Here is a 21,269-nt window from a genome sequence, read left to right on the forward strand (position 1 = left end):
CAGCTGTTGCCCGGGATGAAGGGGAACAAAGACTTCTGGGGGCCAGCCTGCCCGGTGCTCTCTCCCAGGAAGTCACCCGTTCCAGTCTCCTGAGACCTCTGCTCTCAGACAGATTTTGTGGATTACAAATGCTGCTAGGTTAGCCTTTGTTTATAACTTATCTAGTATTCTCGCCCTTGTATAGTATATTTCTTGGAATGTTTCCATAATCCTTTCAAAACCCAATCATGTCTGGGAAAACATCAGGGCTTTTTTTTTTCTCAATTTGTTTTCAAATTCATTGGAGGGCAGCTAGCACACAGTACTCTAATAGAAAACCCTAAATTATCTAGGGTTTTCAAGACAGCTAAATAGTGACAATGTGAATTATAGAGTGTTTTAAGTGTCATTTTATTACTTTTAACGTATTCTGTAACGTAAACACTTGAGTAGCAAAGTATGCCCAATAGAGGTATGATCGGATCAACTTTAATGAAATGATGTGGACTGAGACTAATTTGGATTGTGAACATTTGCATGAAAATGGGTACAACTAAAATGACTTGAAATCAGTTTGTTCCCAAGTGAGAGTTAAATATCCACCTGCTAATCCTGTTTATGGCTCATTCTCTGAGCATGTCATAATTTGAGCAAAGAATTACCTGCCCGGCCTGTGTCCACAGGTACAAAGTTGACATGTTAGTGAGGTTTTCCAAAGGAGCTGTTACCCAGTAGCCCCCTGACAGCTTAGAGCTGCAGATGTGTGCCGTGGAAACTACGCTTGCATCCATTTGATGGGAGCATGCACAGCCATGATCCTGCACAGTAGCAAAGTGGGGGATTCTCATCTGTCTCAGGTTTGTTGTCTCCACTTCAAGTTTGGTAGCAGCCAACTGTTCAGGCACATCAATCTGCCCCAATACCCATGCTCTGATATAGGCATCTAGATTTTTTCCAAACTGTGTTTATTTCTCAGTGGAACAAGAGTTGAATACATGTTTGTGGTTCTAAATATATTAACAATAAAACAGGCTAAGGAGTAAAAATAAAAACTCCCCCTTCCTCACCAATTGTCCCTGTGCTTCCCTTCCTCTGAATAACCACTGTTAACTGTTTAGATGTGTCTCCTAGTGGATGATTTTGTGTGCATTTTACATTATTTATATGTGTGTACTTGCCTCTCCCTGGCACACCTGCATATGTTAAAAGCGGACATTCTACATGCATTCGCTGCACTTTCCAATTCCCGAATCGTTGTGCCTTGCAATTTTTCTATCATAGAATTTTATGTGTGTCTACGTTCACTGTCAAAATGCTGTGAACTATAAAATCCAAAAAAAAAAAATCCTAAATGGTATTGTTATTCTCAGCATCTGAAACAGGAGGTTCAGAGACTGAGCTAGAGAGTCGGAGGAAGGTAGTAGAAAGGAAATGAAATGTCCACATGGATTTCCTTCCTAAGGTGCCTGGGAAGGAGTCTCTTCCAGGTGTGGTACCAGGGCCTCTGCATCCTCCGTGAGAAACATGTCGTTGGCAGACTGGGTCATGGACAGGTGTTAGGAGGTGGACGGAGGGAACGAGATGATCCCTCAGTGGGGCACCTGGCTACTTGGAAACATCCAGCTCTGACACTAAGTGCTGTATCCGTTTAGTCAGTTCTCTCCCTCTCTTAACCTCTCAGAAATCTATTGCCCTCATCTGTAACATTAAGAAAATTGTAACCTCCACACTACGCACTTCACCAGGCTGTCATTAGGCCCTAGTAAGCTGATCTCACTGTGGCGGTAAGATAATGTTACCCTGGGAGGGGACTGTATCACTCAAGTTGGTTGGGATGGAACAAAAAAGATCAATGTCGTCCGTGACACAGCCCCCATGTTCTTGTTGCAGCTGTGGGCATAGAGCCTGCCAAAGAAGAAAATCTGAATAGATGACTATTTGACATAGATTCAGAACCCCCGTGCCTCTGGACTTATACTTGGATGAGTTGGAGAGTCTTTTTTTTTTTTTTTTTTTTTTGGCAGATGGGGAGGTGGAAGGTGCTCAGAAATCCTTTGTCACTCCAGGGAAGCGAACGGATACTTTGCTGGCTGGTTTCAGCTAGGCCTGAGGAAGCAGCAGGTTATAATAGTGACAGTCATACTAACAGGAATGATAATAATGGGAAACACTTACATAGCACAGACGGCGGGCCAGACACTGGTCTAAGCTCTTTTTGTAGATGGACTCCTGGATGTCCCAGCCACCCTTCTGAGAATGTTCCATCCTGTTTGTACAGTTAAGGGAGCTTAAAGCTTGGAGAGGTTAAGTAACTTGCTCATGATCACACAGCTGGGAAGTACGAAAGCCTGGATTTGAGCCCAGGAAGCTAGGTTCCAGAAAAACTCTTATGATTCGTCATATAGTAAATCTCCAGGCCCTTCCAGAGGCACCTCACGAGAGCCTTCCCAGGCTTTTCAGCATCATAAAGACATGACTTATGATGCTTGTTATGACCAGACACTCCGAGGCCCGCAAGTCAGCTCTCAACTTGGCCTGATGACTCTTGTTACACCCCAGTCCACACAATGGATCTTCGGCCTCCAGCAGGCTGGTCTCTCATCTGGATCATGTTCATTTCTCCATCTGTGACATCATATGCGTTTCCTTCATCCTTGCTGCTGTAGCCTTTCCTTAACTTTTTCCCACACGAATCCCTGCCTCCTTTGAACTCCCTCCAAGCACCTAGGAGGAAAGACACACAAGTCTGTCTACATTTGTTGCCCAACTTTTTCTTCTCTTCAGTCTTGTCTCCCCAGCTGGATGAGATGAGTAGCCTCACGAGGGTGAGATCCACTTCTTGTCATGTTGCACACAGTGCACAGTGCACCCTCTGTAGACACGGCCTTTTTAATCCTCAGAAAGCAAAGCGTGCCTGATAGAGAATTATACTGCCTCATTAAGCCTGAGCTCCCACCCCACTTCCAGGCAGCCAACCTGGAATGAACCACCCTGACCTCAGCCACAAAATCAAAACCAGTCATGCTGCTAATTTTTTTTTTCTTTGAACATTCTAAAATGTTATTCTTGTACCAGAAAGAGGTCAGATCATTTGACAATTTCCTCAGACCACTTTCAGCTTTTATGTTGTCTGTCTTCCTGCTCCTTCAAAGTAACTGCAGGCTTTGGGATTCTTGTGTTTTAGGGATGGCAAGTCCCCACTTAAAAGTGGACCAGACGGCAACGCATAGTAAGAACGAGGGCTCGTCGTCCACCATGATGACCAGGAAGAAGCCAGCTGCGGTGGACAGTGTTGCAATCCCACCCACCCCGGTGTTGTCTCTCCTTGCTGCATCTGCAGCGACCTCGGACGCAGGTGAGCACTTTTCAGATGCTTGGGTTCGCCCCAGTGAACATGGGCATGGAGAAGACCTCCTGGGAATATGCTGTTTGTTGAATACAGGTAAGAGGTCTCTGTTTAGCTAACCTCCCATAGGCACTAAGCATGTGAGTTCTTTCAGCACTAGGTTTTTCAAGTAGGAGGAGGTCTAAGAAAGAAGGAGGTCAGCTTGAAACCTGGAGGCAAAGTCTCCTTGAAGAAGCTTTCCAGTCTATTCTAAGGCATGTCCAGTGAGCAGCAACTAAATGATAACAGTATCAATTACTCTTTGTCAAGCTTCAGTAATTACAGACCTCTGCATCCAGGGCCTTATATATGTTATCTCATGTAACGCCTATGAAATGAATACTTGTTTCTTCATTTCAGAAGAGGAAGCTAAGAGTAAAGGAACTTGCCCCAGGAACAGTGGACAGTCAGGATTCCAACCAGGACCTAAACTCCCGACCACTGCATTTTACAACTTCCCTTGCTCCCTGGGACTGGGAGGTAGTATTCAGAGTTCCCCGAAGACCTTGATTCATGCTGCCCTCATGACGCCGTGAATCCCTCAGCAGTCACCAGACTCCTCCCAGGCAGTGGGAGGGACTTTATATAAAATATAAATTCTTTATTCTGACACCCCAGATGCTCTGCCTTCCTCTTCTCCCCACATGAGCTCTCACCAGTCCCTGCACCAGCCCCCACTTTACCACACTCATCCCGACTACCAGGAAGGTAGGCCTTGGACTTGGCTTAACACCTGTCTTTGAGGACAGGCTTATTCAGTTTCTGTTTACATCCCACAGATTTTGAAGGCCCAGCCAGTCGCACCTCCTTTGAATGCCAGTAGCATCCAGTGCCTCCCCCATTCATCCACCGCCCACTCATAGGTTGCATAAGAAATGTCTTCTGTTTCATCTCTTTTCCCTCAGAACAGAATTGTACTTACCTCAGTGGTAGAATCCACGATTTAGGTTCTTGCGATCTTCATGGCACACAGAATGATGGCCCATTTCATAAACATTTGTTGAATTAAACATTGGTCAGTGTTAAGCACATTGCAGTATTTAGAAATGCCTATTATGATTAGAAGCCCAAGAAGGGACTGGTTGTTGATATTCACTCCAAACTCATCTTCTAATTCACCAGGGTGCCTTTTTTTGAGCAGAGAACTCAACTTGTCTACATCCCTACCTCCTTTATAGAAATTGTTGGCAATTAGATAATGAGCCTAATGGAAAGAACAGAAAAAATATTTGGAAGGACACTTCCAAAAGTGAGCTCAGCAAAATATTAGTAGGTGTTTTGTGATAAAAGATAATTTCACAGTTATATGAATGCAGGGAATGCTGTATTATACCTGATTTCTTTCTGCAGAGTTGTTCAGAGCATTTAACTGATCAGTGTTCATTTTGAAGTGTCAGGAGGGAGAGACACAGAATTTTGGAATTTTACAGTCTTATCTAACCACAAACCCCATTTTTCTGGAAATAGCTCTTAGCATCTCTTTGGAAGTAGTGTTCTCCCCAGCCATTTGGGAAATCTTGCTCTGAAGGCACGGGATCATCTCTCAAATATGATCATAAATTTTCACACCTTTTCCATGCTAGATATGAAATGAAAAGTTTTTGGTGGAAATGTCAGGCAAATAATGCCAGTGATGAGCACAAGAGGTCAGAGGAGGGCAAGTCCTAGAGGAGTGGGGAGGAAGCTACCCCTGAGACCCGATGGATCAGCAGCCCCTTGTGGGAGGGCACGCAGGCAAACGGGTGATGTGGCAGAGGCCTGCAAGTGGGAGCTGGTGTCATGCCTGGAAAGCAGGAGAGTCATCGTTTGGTTAGGCTTCAGTCTGTGCTACCCACCCAGAAAATTGCTTCCTCAACCTTGTCACTTAAGCTCTGGAGGCCTCCCTTTATGGCTTTAGAAATTAGCCTGATGTCACCGCCTTTGCTTGCCTAGCACAGATATTTCCCAGGGGCAAAAGACAGATAGGTGGTCCCCTGTTTTCTTCTCCCTGAACTCTTTCCGTTCAGTGTGACAGAAGGCATTATTGGCATCCCAAACTTCCATGGGCTCGCCTCCTCCTTTTGCATTCAGTAGTTTACAAATACACCAAACGGGCATAGAAACAGGTGGGTATTCAAGTTTTTAACCTGCCTGTCTGGTAATCAGAGCTGAGACAAAGCTCCCCTGTTTCAGGATGCAGGAATGGGCTGTTCGTTTTGGAAGGTGCTAAACTGAGACCCTCATAAGAATTTCACAGATTTGTTCCATTTCTGGATTTCAGGCCACTGAGTAGAATTTTTTTTTGGGTGGTTGGGGGGCGGGGGGAGAGACAAGCCAGAGATCAACCCCAGGTGCTGGAGGCCAGACCTTCCTGAGATTGTCCTCCCCACAGATAACCGCCTCCCACAAACCGGAGAGAGTCTGTTAGGGTCCCCATCTCTGAATGTCTGTAGTTCGCATTTGCACGAGGTCATTTACCGCCTGGTTTCCAATAGAATCTCACTTCTGTCATAAGCCCAACATTAGCAAAGGCAGGTTGCTTTCTCCCTAACTATGGATTCCTACTTCTTTTAGAGGATAGTGAATGAAACCCTTAAATTGATGGGGTGGATAGCCTTAACAATGTCAAGCATACAGTAGGCAGGTAATACATCATTTCTGGATTTGATTGCATTCAATTGGGTGCTTGTGCATTATTTATATACAGTTCTGATGAGACAACGCACTCATTTTTGTTTTTTTTTTTAAGAGTCCTCTTACTCATCTTTCACTACAAGCAATGTAATTTAGAATTACTTCAGGCTATATATAGAAATCAATCTATTTTCAACAGGTCTTCACTTCTACAGAATGGTTTTGAAGACCCAGATAAGTACAAAGGGAAATAAAGGAAAGAACAGTAAAACTAAGTGGCTTATGAAGCAAAATTAACTCAAGAAATCATTTATTGAAATAAAAATTACTAAAATAATTGAATTCATTGGAAATATCTTTCATTTTAAAATAATGGATGCTAAAGTTGTAGTGCAATGCCTGACGCCTAGTAAGTGCTCAGGAAATCACCACTGAGTGAAATGAAAGATTGCAGGTAGGTAGCCACAGGCTGCTATGGCACCCCCTGCAAGCATGCTCACCCTGGGAACTGCTTAACAATCAAATGGAAAACATTTGATGGACATAAGGTAGGCTGTTGACAAATACTTGCCAAATAGTCAGTCAGTCTGTGGCCCCACCTGTACTTTTTCAAACAGGTGAACTTTGGGAAAAGAACAAAAAGGGACATTTCCCATTTTATTTTATAAACATTATAATGTAGGTGAAATGAAGGTAGGTCAGAGGTTTAAAAACATGTCTTTTCTAGCTCAAGTGTGCATGTGTGTGCATGTGTACATGCATTCATGTTTTGTTTAAGGCAATTTTGTCCCCTCTCAGAGACTGGGAGGCATGCTGATTGTGAAGTTATTGATTTGGAGGAGGAAGCAGAGGAGGAGTGGAGGGGAAGGTGGCCAGCCTGAGAACATGTCAGTCTGTGAGCTAGGGATGGCAGTGGCTGCCATTGGTCTCAAGCAGGTCAGCCTTTGTGATCAAACTGCTCAATAGCTATTGATCAGCCCCAGTCCCCCGGCACAGGGAAAGAGGCCTGATTCCAGGGAGCGGTGCATCATTATTGTGAGTAATTAGGACTAATGCAGTGAAAGCTTCAATAAAGTTTATTCAAAGTGCTACATAATTTGAAATAACTTCTATTGCACTGTCCCAACCATAGTTTACTAACTGTATCAGATAATCAGATAAACCTGAATGGGTCGGGCTAATTTTTCTGATCTACATATTGAATTAACTTTTCAGGGAGGTGATGCAATGTGTAGAGAGGTCATGATTTTCCTACTGAAACATACCCCCCACCTGTGTGTTTAAGATGAGGCTGCATTATTCAGTAGATTAAAAATTTTTCAGGCACTCAGTAAGAAATCAAGGAAACAATCTCTGTGGTTCTGCATCTGATGGAAAACAAGCAAATGTATCCTTCCTCCTCTCTCCTCCCCTCCTCCTCCCCTCTTTTGCTGGCTCGCACCACACGCTCGTGCGCGCTCTCTCGCTCTCTCTCACTCTCTTTCTTTCTTTCTCTCTCTCTCATAAACTGATAGTCTCACATCTTAAACCCAAAGAGAAAAAAAGACTTGTATCAGGGTTGCTATCACCAAATCTCAACTGCTCAAGGTGTAGCCCAGTTCGAGATAACAGAGGGAAGCAGAATGAATATGGCACTTAGTTTGTATCTGCTTTGCATCAAGGCTAATCCATTATTCTCTCAAACTGTAGGATCTGCCTTATTTAAAACTGCCAGAGCCTATGAGTAAGTGAAACTATTTAATTTCACAAGTCTATTAAATTTTTAGACACTTTGCTTCTGAAAGCAGAGACTATATTAGGTAAACCATTTCATTGTTAGCCAAACTATCAGCCTAGTCAGAACTGACTGATGCCTGTAATCAAGATGCAAAACTTACTTTTACAAATTACTTTTACAAATAAAAGAATGGATTCTTAATTCTAATGGAATCAGAATGAAGTCCAGTAGTATAGTAGCTGAAGCAAAATGATTGTGAAGACCACTCCTAACTCCCAAATGTGTTATTGTCTGATTTTTCCCTTAACCAACTGCCATTTATGGAGAGTCCCAGAATAATAAAATAATATCCTGGTGCAAAAAGCAAAGAACAGGAAGTTAAGAACTGTACAATTATTTATTTCACTTGCTTTTCGTCCTATGTGCAATCATGAACTGAAACTCCTAACCAAAATAATAGGTCACTTCAGCCAAAAGTCTGGTCTTTCAGAAGAACGAAAATAGAGCAACTAATTGTTCAAGTTAACAGGATTTTGGAGCATCCAAGGCCCACAAGTATACAAATTGAAGAAGTCTTCAAATTGTAAAATAAACTCCTGCAAACCCAGACTAATCATTTAAAATATACAGTAGAAAATCCTGAAAAAAAATCTAGAAAAAATAAAGCTTTATTTTAGAAACAAATCATTCAAGTTGTCTGAAAAGTGCTGCTAATGGACCCCTGTGGAAGCAGCACAGAATGACCGCTTAGAAAGCTCTGCGGGATGGGAGGCTTCCTCCTAGAAGGGCCCCCACCCTCACGCCTGAGCTGTGAAAGACCCAGAAGGGGTGGAAGCTTCCATGCTTCCCAAAAGACCCCATCACAACGCAGGCTTTCTAAAAAACCTCCAAAAACATGTTTTAACTTTGTCTTAAAAGGAGGAAATAAGCTCTTTTCTGATTTAACCTGGACGTCCTAGAGCAGCTTAGCAGTTCGCATGACCGAGGCTGTGAACATTCAGAGAAGCACCAGAACTCTCCAGATTCTGGCTTTCTGCCTTCTACTCCAACCCCATCTCCTTGGAAATGTCAACCAACACCAAACTTCTTTGGAATCTTCTCTGTCAGAGTGTAATTTTCAAAAACAATAAATTCATGTCAAAGATTCATGCAACTCTTGGATGAGGAAACCAGTGTGCTGATAGAGCTCATCCACAGGAGAACAGGAGGAATGGGGCATTATGGGAATATGAGCATCAGAGAAAGGACATCAATCTGTACTGTTCAGTTAATGTCCTAGTAGGGAATAAAACCATCGCCTCTGGGTTTCTCTTTTCTACTGGGCAGAAATCATATGCATCTTTTATGGGCAAAAACCTGGACGTTATCCTATTACTAGGCACAGCCTCGGCCTTTTAATCAGTAGTGGATAGCAAATTCAAAAAAGGTACATTTCCCTAGAGAGTGAATAATCACTGGGCAGACCCATAAAGTCTGCCTTGTTTCTAAGTTTTGGCTCATTTTTTTCCTTACCACACACAGGCCATGCAATGCTCCACTCAGATGCATGTGTTCTAGCTTCAAATGGCCTGTGTTGAAATCTCAGGGCCACACTTACCAGCTGGGTGACCTCAGACCTCAGTGAAAATGGGGGCGGGCATACCACTTAGTATAGAGGATTGTGGGGAAGAATAAATGATCTTGGCAGTGTACCTGGCTCATTGGAAGAGTTCAGCAAATGAGTGCTATTGTTACTATTAGTACTGTTAAGGCTATTCCTGCTTTCCACCCTGGAATGTTTCTCTCTCCCTCCCCCACCCCTCAAGCCATCTGGATGGCTAATTCATGATTATTCTCCAAGATTCAGCATCGGTGCCTTCAACTCTAAGAAGCATTCCCTTTACAACCACTTTGAGAACCACCCCATGGCCAATTTGGATACCAAATCCTTAGGACTCCATGGCTCCCTGAAAGCCCATTGATCATTGTTCTCTACATTTAATAGTCTCTGTGCCCATGCCTGCATCCCCACACTGAACTGTCCACTCCCCTATTGTCAGTACCTAGCACTGAGGTGGACAAACAATAGATAATCATTGAATATGAGTTCAAATGTGTTGAACAAGTGTTTCCTGTACACAACCAACCACCTGGTGCATAAAAAAGCACACTGTAGCATTATATCCTTTAGAGTTGAGAGGCAATGATGTGCCTTTATTTTCCATATCAGCACCCAAAATAGCAAACCATCCTGAGAATGTTCAGCATAGAGAGCAACCTGAGAGGGACCGCTGGGGCCTCCAGAATTCTTTGTTCAGTAATGGCAGACCAGCCCCTGGCTAATCCAGCAGGATATCCTGGGGGAAGATTAATGTCAAGTTCAAGAGCTGGCCTATAGGGTATGATATGTGCAATACATGATTATGTGTTTATTCAGAGAAGGAGGATCTTGTATCTCTGTTCACTGGAAAGTTCTATGGGATTTTTAGGATGAGCCAGTCAGTGGAAAGCTGGACATTGGCCTCGGCTGTACTTTAACTATTTTATATATGATAGTCTTGTGGCAGGAATATTGGTTTCCCATGCGCAGTGACCATCTCTTACTTAGGTTTTTGTCTCATTCAATGAGGACTGAGTATCACATAAAACCTGGAACCTTGGGTTATATGGGGTGATAATAAGAGAAGCAAAAGACAGGAGCATTGCTATTAAACAACATATAATCACGTTTGTGTGTCAGAAACCTCGCACAGCGTCAGGTGCCTAGTAGAAACATAACATGCATGTCTGGACCTGATTTAACTAATTTTTTTCTCTCCAGAGCTGAGATTTTAGAGAAGACAAAAGGTTTAATGACAGGTTTGAAAGTCAGTGTCTGTGAGAAGTTTAACTCAATTTATCTTCTCGAAATTCTCCCTACGGATTATGCTTCCAGCCTCCTCTTGCCACAGTCAGACCCTCTTAAAAACAGAGTAATGATAATAATATATTTTATCTTCTTCTCAGTGATAGTATCATTCACACCTCCATGGAAGCCCAGTGGGAGGTTTGGCTGTGAGGACCCACGCGGGCACAGGGGAGTCAGGTGCGATTATTGTAATGAGGACTCCACACCACTGGGTGAAATGCAGGAAAGAAAACCTCCCATACGTGAAGCGATTTCTATTAAGATACTCATTTTACATAAAAATTTCTATATGAAAGGGGAAGAATGAAAGGAGGCTCATCCAGGGGCAGATTTTATGCAGCCACGAACGAAAGGGCTGAGATACTTTATGATTGGTTTGGAGATAGTGCTGTGCCTGCCGTATTCACTGGCCTTCCCCATTTCCAGAAGTCTAATTAGATTGTTGGTTTAATGGTGGCAAGATAATTTAGTGGCGACCGAAAGCAAGTGTGTTAATGAGAAGGGGGAGGGGAGGACAGTGCTTTGCGTTTCCTGTAATTAATGGAGAGTTTTTGAAAAACTTCTCGGTTCCAGTGAAGTTGGCATACTGAGCCCAGCTGTTGAGAAGTGGGGCAAGGTCTTTCCTGCTCATTGCTGCGGAAATGGCCTCAGGCAACGTGGGAGAGCCGTGTAATGACTGTCATTAAGAATGATCTTTAGTGGTCCGGGCAGGCAGGAGTCAGTCTGAAAGAGAAGAAAGACAGAGAAAGAGGGACAGAGAGAATGGGGACAGTGAGAGAGAACAGAATAAGGGTTGTAGACAGATGTAACAAAGAGACAGACAGCACTACCCCTGGGAGCCGCTGGAATAATACCAGAGTACCCTCCCAGAGGGTCTGCTTCTGCTGCTTAAACTGGAATTGGCCAGACTGGATTAGAATAGACCAGAAGGGACCTCTGCCAACCCCTTCATACTGCAGATGAGGACATTGAGCCCAGAAAGGAGAAATGAACTATGAAGTATTACCTGACTAAGAGTTAGGAAACTTGGGCTCCTTCTGGCTACCACACAAATGCCTAGTGGAGACTGGATTTGGAATTCAAGGATCAGGGTTATTGTAGCCTGCAGTAATTATTAATTCATTCCCTCAGGTAACTCACCGAGTCTCACTGAGACTTCTGAGTCTGTCTCCTCATCAGGAAGAAATGGGAAAAATAATGCCTGCCTTTTAGGCAGTGGTGAGAAAAAAATGAAATAGCAGACCAAAACACCAATAACATTCAAAACAATATATTACTTTTATGACCCCTCTCATGTCAAAAATGAAGTCATGTCATGTAATGATTTAATCACATTAAATCATAATTTAGTCATGTTATGACTCAGCTCATAACATCCATTAATTATCTTTAGAAGTTTTGTCCTCACTTCACCTTCCAAAAACCCTTATCTTAGGGCACAAAGCCCCCCTTCCAGTGAGGGTATTAACTGCCATATGGAGCTCATCTTACTGAAACTTCTGTAAGTCTTTGTTACAAAACGTCAAATGTTTTCGAGCACCTGTCATGTTGATACATGTAAGTATAAGATTAGACCTGCCCTAGGGGAATTTCTCACTGTTTGGAAAGACCTGACTCCAAAACATGAGATGACTAAATAATATTTAATAAATGAAGAGTTGAAAAACCTCAGATACTAACAGTGGTGTAATTTAGCAATTGACAAATCATGGATTTCCAGCGGAGGGGTACTAAGGCAGTTCAGAAGATGACGAGATGATTTGGGAAAAGGAGAGTTGAGGTGGCCTTCTGAGGAGGAGTGGCATTCAATATGCACACAGAGCAGGGGGGACACACGACGTCTCCAGGTTAGGAGTGTACGTGGAAATGACAGACGAGGCTGGGAGAGAGATTTGAGATCAGAACGTGGCATCCCGGAAGTCCTCGAATGAGGCACGGTGACCGCTCTGAAGGGCAGTGGCAGCAGAACGGCAGCCGTGGGCCAGTAGACGTCTGCAGTCATATTTTGATTGGCCTCCAGAGGTTTATATGTTTCTTTAAAAAATTAACTAGCAGCTTGAAAACACCAGAAAATTTACATAATAATCAAGATTTCTGGTGTTTTGAAACTCACTGTCTGACAACTTTGAACTCAGATTTCTACCTGTATCAACAATTGATTGATACAGAATAACATGTGTCCATTAGACGGGCCACGTTCTTCTTAAGTTTCCCAGGTCCTCCCTCATCCCCCCTACCTTCCTTTATAATCCAGACCAATTTCACTCATTATATTGGCTGTCTGGCTCCCTATGGGAAACCGCCAGAGGAATTGGAACCAGAAAAAGTAACAAAATCCAAGCAATCTGGAGGAACACATAATCTAGCAGAAGTAACAAGGATAATCTGCATTAACATTTTGTGTTATTTAATTATAGAATTAGGGGGTTGGAAGAGCCCTTTGAGATGGTGAAACAGAGAGAAATTTGGCTCCTCCAAGGCAGGCAGCAGCGGGAAATTACCAGGGAAACCCAGGCCTCGCTTCTTATCGGGCTCCCTGTCTTCTCTGCTTCCTTAAGGAACTTTGGTATGAAACTGGCTTTGAAAGAGGGCAGCCTTTGCTTGAATCCTTGAGTCCATGACCTCTAAAATGTGTGCCCTTGGGAAAATGACTTAATCTCTGAGGTTTCAGTTTTCATCTCTGTACCCTCATGCTAATCATGTCCTCATGTGGTTGATAATTAAACGAGGAAATACATGAAATACTGCAGAACGCACTGTAGAGTCTCCAAAAAAATAATCATTTCTTCTTCCCCTTAGTTTCATGGGAAAGCAGGACCAATGCATCTCACTTACCTTGTGCAGCGTATGGTGTGATACAGAGAATGGGTGTTACTAAAATATTCATTGAGTGAATGCATGACAGAAAACCCCTTGCACCGCCCCTAGCAAAGAATGCGAGTCTCTTCCTCCCCTCTCCCCCACCCAGGGGTCCTAAACTGTGACATCTGTTATTTTAGATGTTTGTAGCTCACCCCGTGAGCTTGTGTCATGAGGTCTGCTTCTGAAAGGGGCACAAGGAGAGCGCTTGACTGCTGCCCCCCCCCCCCCGCCCCCTCAGAGTTTCTCACCTGTTGAGGAATCTCCTTCCCCAGGGACCATGATACATTTCCTTGATTCTTCTGTAAACCAAGAGAGACCAGATAGTTTTCATACAACATGAAGAAACGTCAGTGTGTGCTACCAATGGATAGGTTCAAAAGACAGAGTGAACGTCCAAATGGAGGGAATTGCAGCTTCGATGGTGCCAGCGATGTCTGAACACCCTGTGTGGCCTGGACCCGGGCTTGCCCCATAAAGATGACAGAGCTCAGAACAAAAGAGAATAAGCCTGATACTAGCTTTAAATTCAGCAGGGAATCTAGGCCAGCCTCAAGCAGTGTTCCTGGGTCGCTACAGCTTCAGTGCTCAAAAACACTCCTCTAAGAGGCTTTCATGCCCTTCAAAACCTGAAGGTATTTTGAGAGAATTTTTCTTATTTTGAAATCCAGTTCAGTTAGTGCCTAAATAAAAGCCATAATCCTGGTCTTTGTCTCATGCAAGTTGCCAGAGTTAAGTGATTTGGGCTTACATATGGAAAGTTCATTCTGTTGTATAATTAATGGGAAGCAGACTTCGGGAAGCTGATGATCCAGGCCCTTATTTATATGAGAGCATATGTCTATGTTTTGTTTATGACTCACTCTCTTACTCCACGAATTGTAACTCGGGTTTGTTTATGCTGACTTTTCCTAGAATCCAAGCCACATGGTGTATGAGCCAATAATTTATGGTCTCTAAAAGGGAAAGATGATGAATGAGCTTTTTCCTCTTAAATTGTCAAATCTTAAACTGAGGAAGGAGTATTTGCTGCCTTGAGTTTGTCCAAGCTTATATTAGGAGGGAAAAAAGGAAAGCAATAACTTAAAAAGAGAAAAACTACTGGTATAGTGCTCAGAACTTGAATGTATAGATATTTGCCAAGAGAGCATGTGAACACTTCCCCACAATAAAGCATTTAATTCTGATCCAAATGTTCAGCAATGAAAAGATCTCCCTCTCGCTCTCTCTCTCTCCTGTCTCTCTCTCTCTCATTTTTTGGTGTTATATAATTAATATATAATGTACACTTATCTCTGTTTTCAAGGGGACCCATGGTTTTAAGCAGCCTGTGGGCTTAAATGCTCAAGCTGGTTTGCTTAATGAAACTTAAGTTCCAAACTTGTTTTTGTCAGTGAAACACCACTTTTCCTATGGAGCAGTTCGGATATTAGTCTATATTTCACAGTATTCCCATGCTTTTGGTCATAGGTTATGTTGTCCAAACAGTGAATGGGACTCTGAGGTAGGTAGGGGACAGCTAAAATGTGTGAGGATCTGATTTAATTTACAGTGATTTGGATTCCCTTCAGTAAATCCTTTCATATTTCATACAGAGACTTTACAAAGTAGATGTTAAGCCTTGGTTTAGGTCAAGTCACTTAGACTGATTTCAATCCCAATAAGTCAGCTGAACTCTGTGCTGGTCCCTAGGGGCAGGGGCACAGAGTTGGGTACCTAGCACAGTGCCTGGCACAATGTGAGGTTCAATCAATATTTGTTCCAAGAGTAAGTGGGAATGGTTAAGACATAGTTCTTCTCCCTCAAGAAAACACAATTTCACCAGAGAGATAAATGTAGATTAGGCCTATCATCTTAATACATGACAAACTGTGAAGTGCTATAAGAGAGATCCAAGCAATATAGCGGGGAGCAGAAAGATTACTGTTGGCATGAGAACCCTCAGATGGATTCTAGGAAGATGACTTAATTGGAGTTTTAAAGAATGCGTACAATGTATCAAGATGAAAATATCAATAAGAGGATTTAAATCTGAATCATAAACTGAATACCAGTGGAAATTGGAAAACAATGGCACCACATCTCGTATTCTTTTGTTTTGGTTTTTTCTCATTCTTTGTCACTAAGGCAGGGGAATTGCCTCTGGATGAAAGAAAAATGTAAGACTTTTTTCCCAAATCCAACATCAGATGCAATATCCTCTTTGACAGAAATAATCGAGTTGGGCACACACCTGTAGACTGTGCAAAGTTATTGTTTCTGTGGTACATCCATCATCTACTAACTAGACAGACCCAAAAATATGGGAAAGTCTAAAGCAATGGGTATAAATTGCTTATTGTTTTGTGAAGAATGCAGGAATACTTTGTTGTATAAATTGAAATATTTTCTTTAAAAAGTTTAATAAAGGGTTTGGGACCACTGTAGTAGCATGAACAATAAAATATTTAAGAGGAAAGAAGTTTAGTAAAGAGAAAAATAACAGCATGCATTTGAATTACTTGAATTATGCCCAGAAGGAGTTAAAGGGAGGGTCATTAACTTTGAGGGTGTTTAAACCCAATAGAAATCCCTAAAAATCTGGGCTCTCTTTGAGAAAACAAAATTAAGATTCCAAACTTTCACAACAGGATAGAACACTGGACTAAAACCAGTAGAATTAAACTTTGTAGATTTAAAAAGTAGGCTTGTATTTAAGCTCAAAAACCAATTCCACATAGCAATGTCCAGTTTGGTGGCAGATTATATGAAAACATTTAAAGGAGTTAATTGAGCTTCCATTTAACATAAGCCAACAATGTGTTGGTGCTACAAAAAAAAAAAAAAAAAATTCTGAGCTGTTTGGTTTTCTTTTTTAGCATAGCCCTTATTAAGAGTCATGTAGTGCCCTGATCACAGAAATTAACCCAATTTTTCTGCACTAATCATTTTATACTTGGAAAATCAGTTCAATTCTGGGCACAAAAGTTTGAGATTTGATGATAAAATCTCCAGAGGAGGGTGATAAAATGCAATAAAGTCTAGAATTCATCTCATATAAAACAAATGAAGGAATCAAGGGTTTCTTACCTAGAACAGAGAAAACTTGGAGGTGTATGACTGTTGTTATAGAATTGAATTTATCTAGAAGTAAGAGTCCTGTCGAGAAATTAAGAGATTTGTCTGGAGCTGCAGACCTAAGGAGTGAAAAGTAACGGCAAGAACCCCATTCTTCTAATGTCTCAGTCAATATGTTTCCTATCAAATTGTAAACACCTAGCCTGAGTTTTTAAGTAAACAAATACAGTTTTTAAAATTAGAAAGAAAACAAAATATAGATACCTATCATTTGATGTAATTCTTGAAGTTCTAGCATGGTCAACAGGATTTACTTCACCTGAGCCTCAATGTTAAAAATGTGAAAAATTTTATAAGATCCTGTTTGTTACATTATTCTTTGTTCTTCCCTATTTTTTTCAAAATTCAAAAAAACAACAAAAATACTCTCACAATCAAGTATGAATATGCATCTATAATATTTGGTGTATTACATAAGGGATAGTATTTATGGGTAAGGATGTAGCTATGCCATGTTTGAGAAAAAATACATATAAAGAAAAAAATATATAAAGAGCCCATTCAGAGGGTGTGACCACCCCGCCATGTGACCACCTGGCATGCTGTGAGACTCAGCAGATGTAGCGTTAAGCTTTTTGGCGTCAATTCCATTTCTATCCAGCCTTTGACATTGTCTAGTCAGTCTGCCAGGGCTTGAGCCACGTGCAACTTACAGAAACTGTGTCGACTGAAACAGATGAGGGCTAAATGACCCTCATATTCCTCAGTTTATGAGTGTTGCCACTCACAGTTCACTCCTCACCAAGATCCTAGGAAAACACTCTGATCCTAATAAGTACCACCCCCAGAAAAACTCCCAGACTTAAAAAAGATTCCTCTGAGGACCCGCCCTGCACACTTCCTGTTAATGAACATGTACAGCACTCCTTATAATCACCTCTGTTGCTCGTTCTCTGATCTCTGAGCTCTCTTTTCCAGGCCTGCTAAAGTCCAGGTTACCTTTCTTAGATGTTCCCCGAGCAAGCTAACAGTGTTCTTACTCAGCTCAGGTTCTCTCTGGAGACAAGGTACCACTGCCTTTATCTGTTCAAAGCCACCAGTGGTTTGTCCAAAACCCAGCTCATGCAATGACTGGCACTATTTCCTCATGGTCAGAGAAGTCGGGAATTCTAAAAACCTAAGGACCACAACCAGGGCTGCCCAGCTGAATAAAAGAGGTCGGCATCAAATCCCATTCCAGAAGCTCTCCATGGCTAGGACACTCTTTTGACTGCCTTGGAATTGCAGGCAATTCAATTAAAGGTGTGCTGGGGAATATAAAGATTAATGATGTCCAGGCTTCAGTCTCCAGGAGCTTACAAGCTGAAACAATCTGGCAGGAAATATTAATCAAGCATCTACTATTAAAAAGGAACTGTGTTCTTTGTTACGAGGGGAATGAAGAACACATACTGTCTGTCTTCAATAAGTTTAGTGCATTTTAGGCCATGTGCTCGTAGAAAATGAAGATCTGGGATTAGATACTGAGTTAATAAACTCTTCAAGGCTTTAGTAAAAGAAAGGAAAACTTTAAAGCAGTCCAAAATTTTGAACATGTGGTGATATCAGTAACATAAATTTGAAGCGTCACCCCATGTAAATACATATGCAGACTATATACACCCATCCTTTAAAATACAAACTTTAAAATGTTGCGATAAATGTGAATGAAGTAAATAACATTCTTAATATAATTTTAAATTTCACTGACCTTTTTTATTTTTAATGAAACGAAAATATTTTTACTGTCATCATTTTGTACTAATTTTAATAATGTTTTAGGAAGGACCAAGTAATTTAGTTAGAATACTGATTTTTGAAGAACTTATTTAACCTGCGATAAAGCAACTTGAAGGTCTGATTCTAGAATCAGTTTATTTCAATACAGATGTTTTAGGTTAAAAGAATATTTCACGTATACATAGATTGAAAAAGAGTGCATTATTTACTTAATACTTTCATCAATTAAGCAAAGGTTTTTTTCTGAAATTTGTCTAACCAACATCTTTATCAATAGTCAAATGCTCTTGCATACCAAAAGGTATGATTATATTTTAGTAAGTTCAAATCCCTGAAACTCTTCATTTGGAAGTTAACCCTCTTTACAAGATACTTTAACTTGCAGATGTAAAGGATTTTATAGGTTACAATATGTCATTTTTTGGCAACAAAATTGCCAAAAACTGGAAACATTTTCAATCGATTTCAAAAAATGCTGTCTTCCTTGCATGTTTCTTTCTAAAAGCAATTACTTTTTTGCCCATTTTACCCTAAAAGGACATTAAGTTTCTGTTTGTTTTTTAACAACTGCCAGGTGACATTACTGATAGCCCATTGATAGCACAGAAAAGGTGAAAACTCTTAGGACCCTGTCTTTTTGTATAAGAAAACTGCCAAATTCATCTTTGAATATGACAGCTCTTGTGCAGCTTGCTGAGATAACCAATAAAACTCTGCGTGATATATTTCATGATATTCCTGATCTCATTACAAAGTATTTTGAATTTTTTTTTTCTTCTTGAAGATTTTAATTTTCTAAAATGAACCAGGGAGGCCGACTTGCCATGGCATTTAGAGTACAGGGCATGACAACATCCTGAAAGTAACCCACGGATGGAATGCCAGTCAACCCCAATAGTGCACATGGCCTCGTCTTTTCCCAGAACCTCATGCCCAACCTTGACGGGTGACACATTCTCTCCTGCGCAGCCCAAATAAGGGCCTCTCTGTGGCTCCATATGTGAAGCATTAGGATGCTTAATTTAGTTCTTTTTTCTTTAGATAAAGCATAATAATAAACATAAAACAAATAATGTTTTTCTTGCAGCCCAGTAGATAGTTTTCCTTCCTCTGTGGGGAAGGTGCACCACCGTGGGAGGCTACTTATTTCAAATAGGATCAAATTGGTACAGCAGAGAGGAGGTGAACAGTGTGGACAAGATTGCAGGGGCAGGAGCATGCAGGGCAAGTTGCTGAACCCCTCACCAGGAAGATCGAGGGGAAACAGATAGCCTGGGGCAGTTCCTGTTCTATGGCCTTAGACACTTCAGAATTCGCACACCTGAACATGCCCAGATACATTGCCATTGCCTCACTTCTCCACACTGCCCCCCTCACTTCCTACCTTCACTTGTCCCAGGATGAAATGTGAAATGGGAGCAAAACAAAGACCAGGGTCCTGCAAGCCACTGCAGCAGAGATAAGATTCTCTGTGTTGATAAACCCCTGAGAGGAATCTGTTGTTTCCTGGTCAAGCAGTTACTGTGCCTCAAACAAGCTAATCCCATTTTCAAAGAACCCCCAAATTGTATTGAGATGACTTGGAGAACAGAACGGAAGCACCTTAATACCGTGACACCTGCCACAGCCGCGCCCCCTTGCTCCTCCGTTATGGCTGCCGAGCTGGAGAGCAGGGCTACGGTACTTGCGCTGACAACAAGCACGATGCACCCCACCAGGCAGCGGCCTCCCCAGCACAGGCGACTTGCTCTCTTTTTCAGAAGTGCTTGTAAAGCCAGGAATGTAGAAGGTTAATTTAAATTCTAAGGAAGAAGGGAGAAGATTTGCAAGCCAAGGCAAGTTGCTTCATATATCCCATTAAAAAAATAAGCAGCAGCAAGGAAAACAAGAGATCATTACTGAGTTAAATATAAATATAAAGTACCAAGAAAAAAATGCACAACTCGCATGGGAGAACATTAACCATTTGAATCCCCTTTAGCTTGAATTTGTTGACTATGTTCCACATAACAGGTCATGGAGGGCTGCCTAAACAACCTGTGCCAAGGAGAAAAGACAGGCCCTTTGCCTTCAAAGAATCTTCTAACTTGGATCAGCATCCAATGCAATTCAAACCATACCTCTCTGCCTTGACTGAGGCAGATGGTGTTTCAGCCCTGTTCATCCTGGAGGGCAACTCAACTCCAGGCAGTTCAACAGTCCCCAACGTTATTCCACGTCCCCTTAGGGAAATTCAAACAGTAAGAAAAATTCTACTGAGTCTAAGATAAATTTGCCTCCCTCTCCAACCCACCCTCAGATTCCTTGTAAAACTAGGATGTGACTTGCAGTTGGGCAAAGTATATCTTCCAAAGCATTGGCACCTATTTCTTAGAAACCTTGTGTAACACTAAGCCTTGCGAGCCCTTATCTTGCTCACGGCACCTGTACTACATCAGTAGAGTTAGTGTGTGAAGAACAGTGCTAAGTCTAGTCTTTGATTATCATAAAAGGCATGGCAAAATAAATGAAAGTTGATAAGTCAATTGGCTGATGATGGAAGCAAAGAGAAAGAAAATCTAGATTTAGACCAAAACCACCTATATCAACTATTTACCTGGCACTTTTAAGTACAGAGAAAGGTCCAGAACGATTTGCATTGCAGAGTTATGAAATGAATTTACATTTTGCCTTGGCTACTCATAATTGTTTTTTTAAACTGACAAAGAACAGGCAAGATATAAGACAATTATAGGAAGGAGAGCAAATATGGAATCAATCTTGCTGCAAGAGCCCAGAAATTACTGTCTAATAATGAAACAATTTGAAGAGAGAAAAATCTGAAAACATTTAGAGGGACAGTGCAATCATAAGTAATAAGGAGAAAGATCTGTGAATATCAAACCCTGCCAAGTCCAAAGTCCTTCCCCCAACTAGGATTTCAAAATTATTAGATGAAATAAATATTACAGAAAGCCACCTCACATTTGGCAAGGCAACTGATAATAAGTATA

The 21,269-nt window shown here is 41.6% G+C and overlaps 1 protein-coding gene across 3 annotated transcripts in view; it reads left to right on the forward strand.

Moving 5' to 3' along the window:
• Nucleotides 1–21,269, forward strand: part of SETBP1 (SET binding protein 1) — a 351,531-nt gene that overhangs the window by 320,852 nt on the left and 9,410 nt on the right. For all 3 annotated transcript variants that reach the window (XM_054583581.1, XM_054583583.1, XM_054583582.1), the window contains one exon: nucleotides 3,164–3,334. In XM_054583581.1, the coding sequence (XP_054439556.1) occupies nucleotides 3,164–3,334 (171 nt within the window). The remainder of the gene's footprint in view (nucleotides 1–3,163; nucleotides 3,335–21,269) is intronic.

The sequence above is a fragment of the Pteronotus mesoamericanus genome, unplaced genomic scaffold (genome assembly GCF_021234165.1).
Source record: "Pteronotus mesoamericanus isolate MK-2021 breed Mesoamerican mustached bat unplaced genomic scaffold, CSHL_Meso_final contig_74, whole genome shotgun sequence".
Classification (NCBI taxonomy): domain Eukaryota; kingdom Metazoa; phylum Chordata; class Mammalia; order Chiroptera; family Mormoopidae; genus Pteronotus; species Pteronotus mesoamericanus.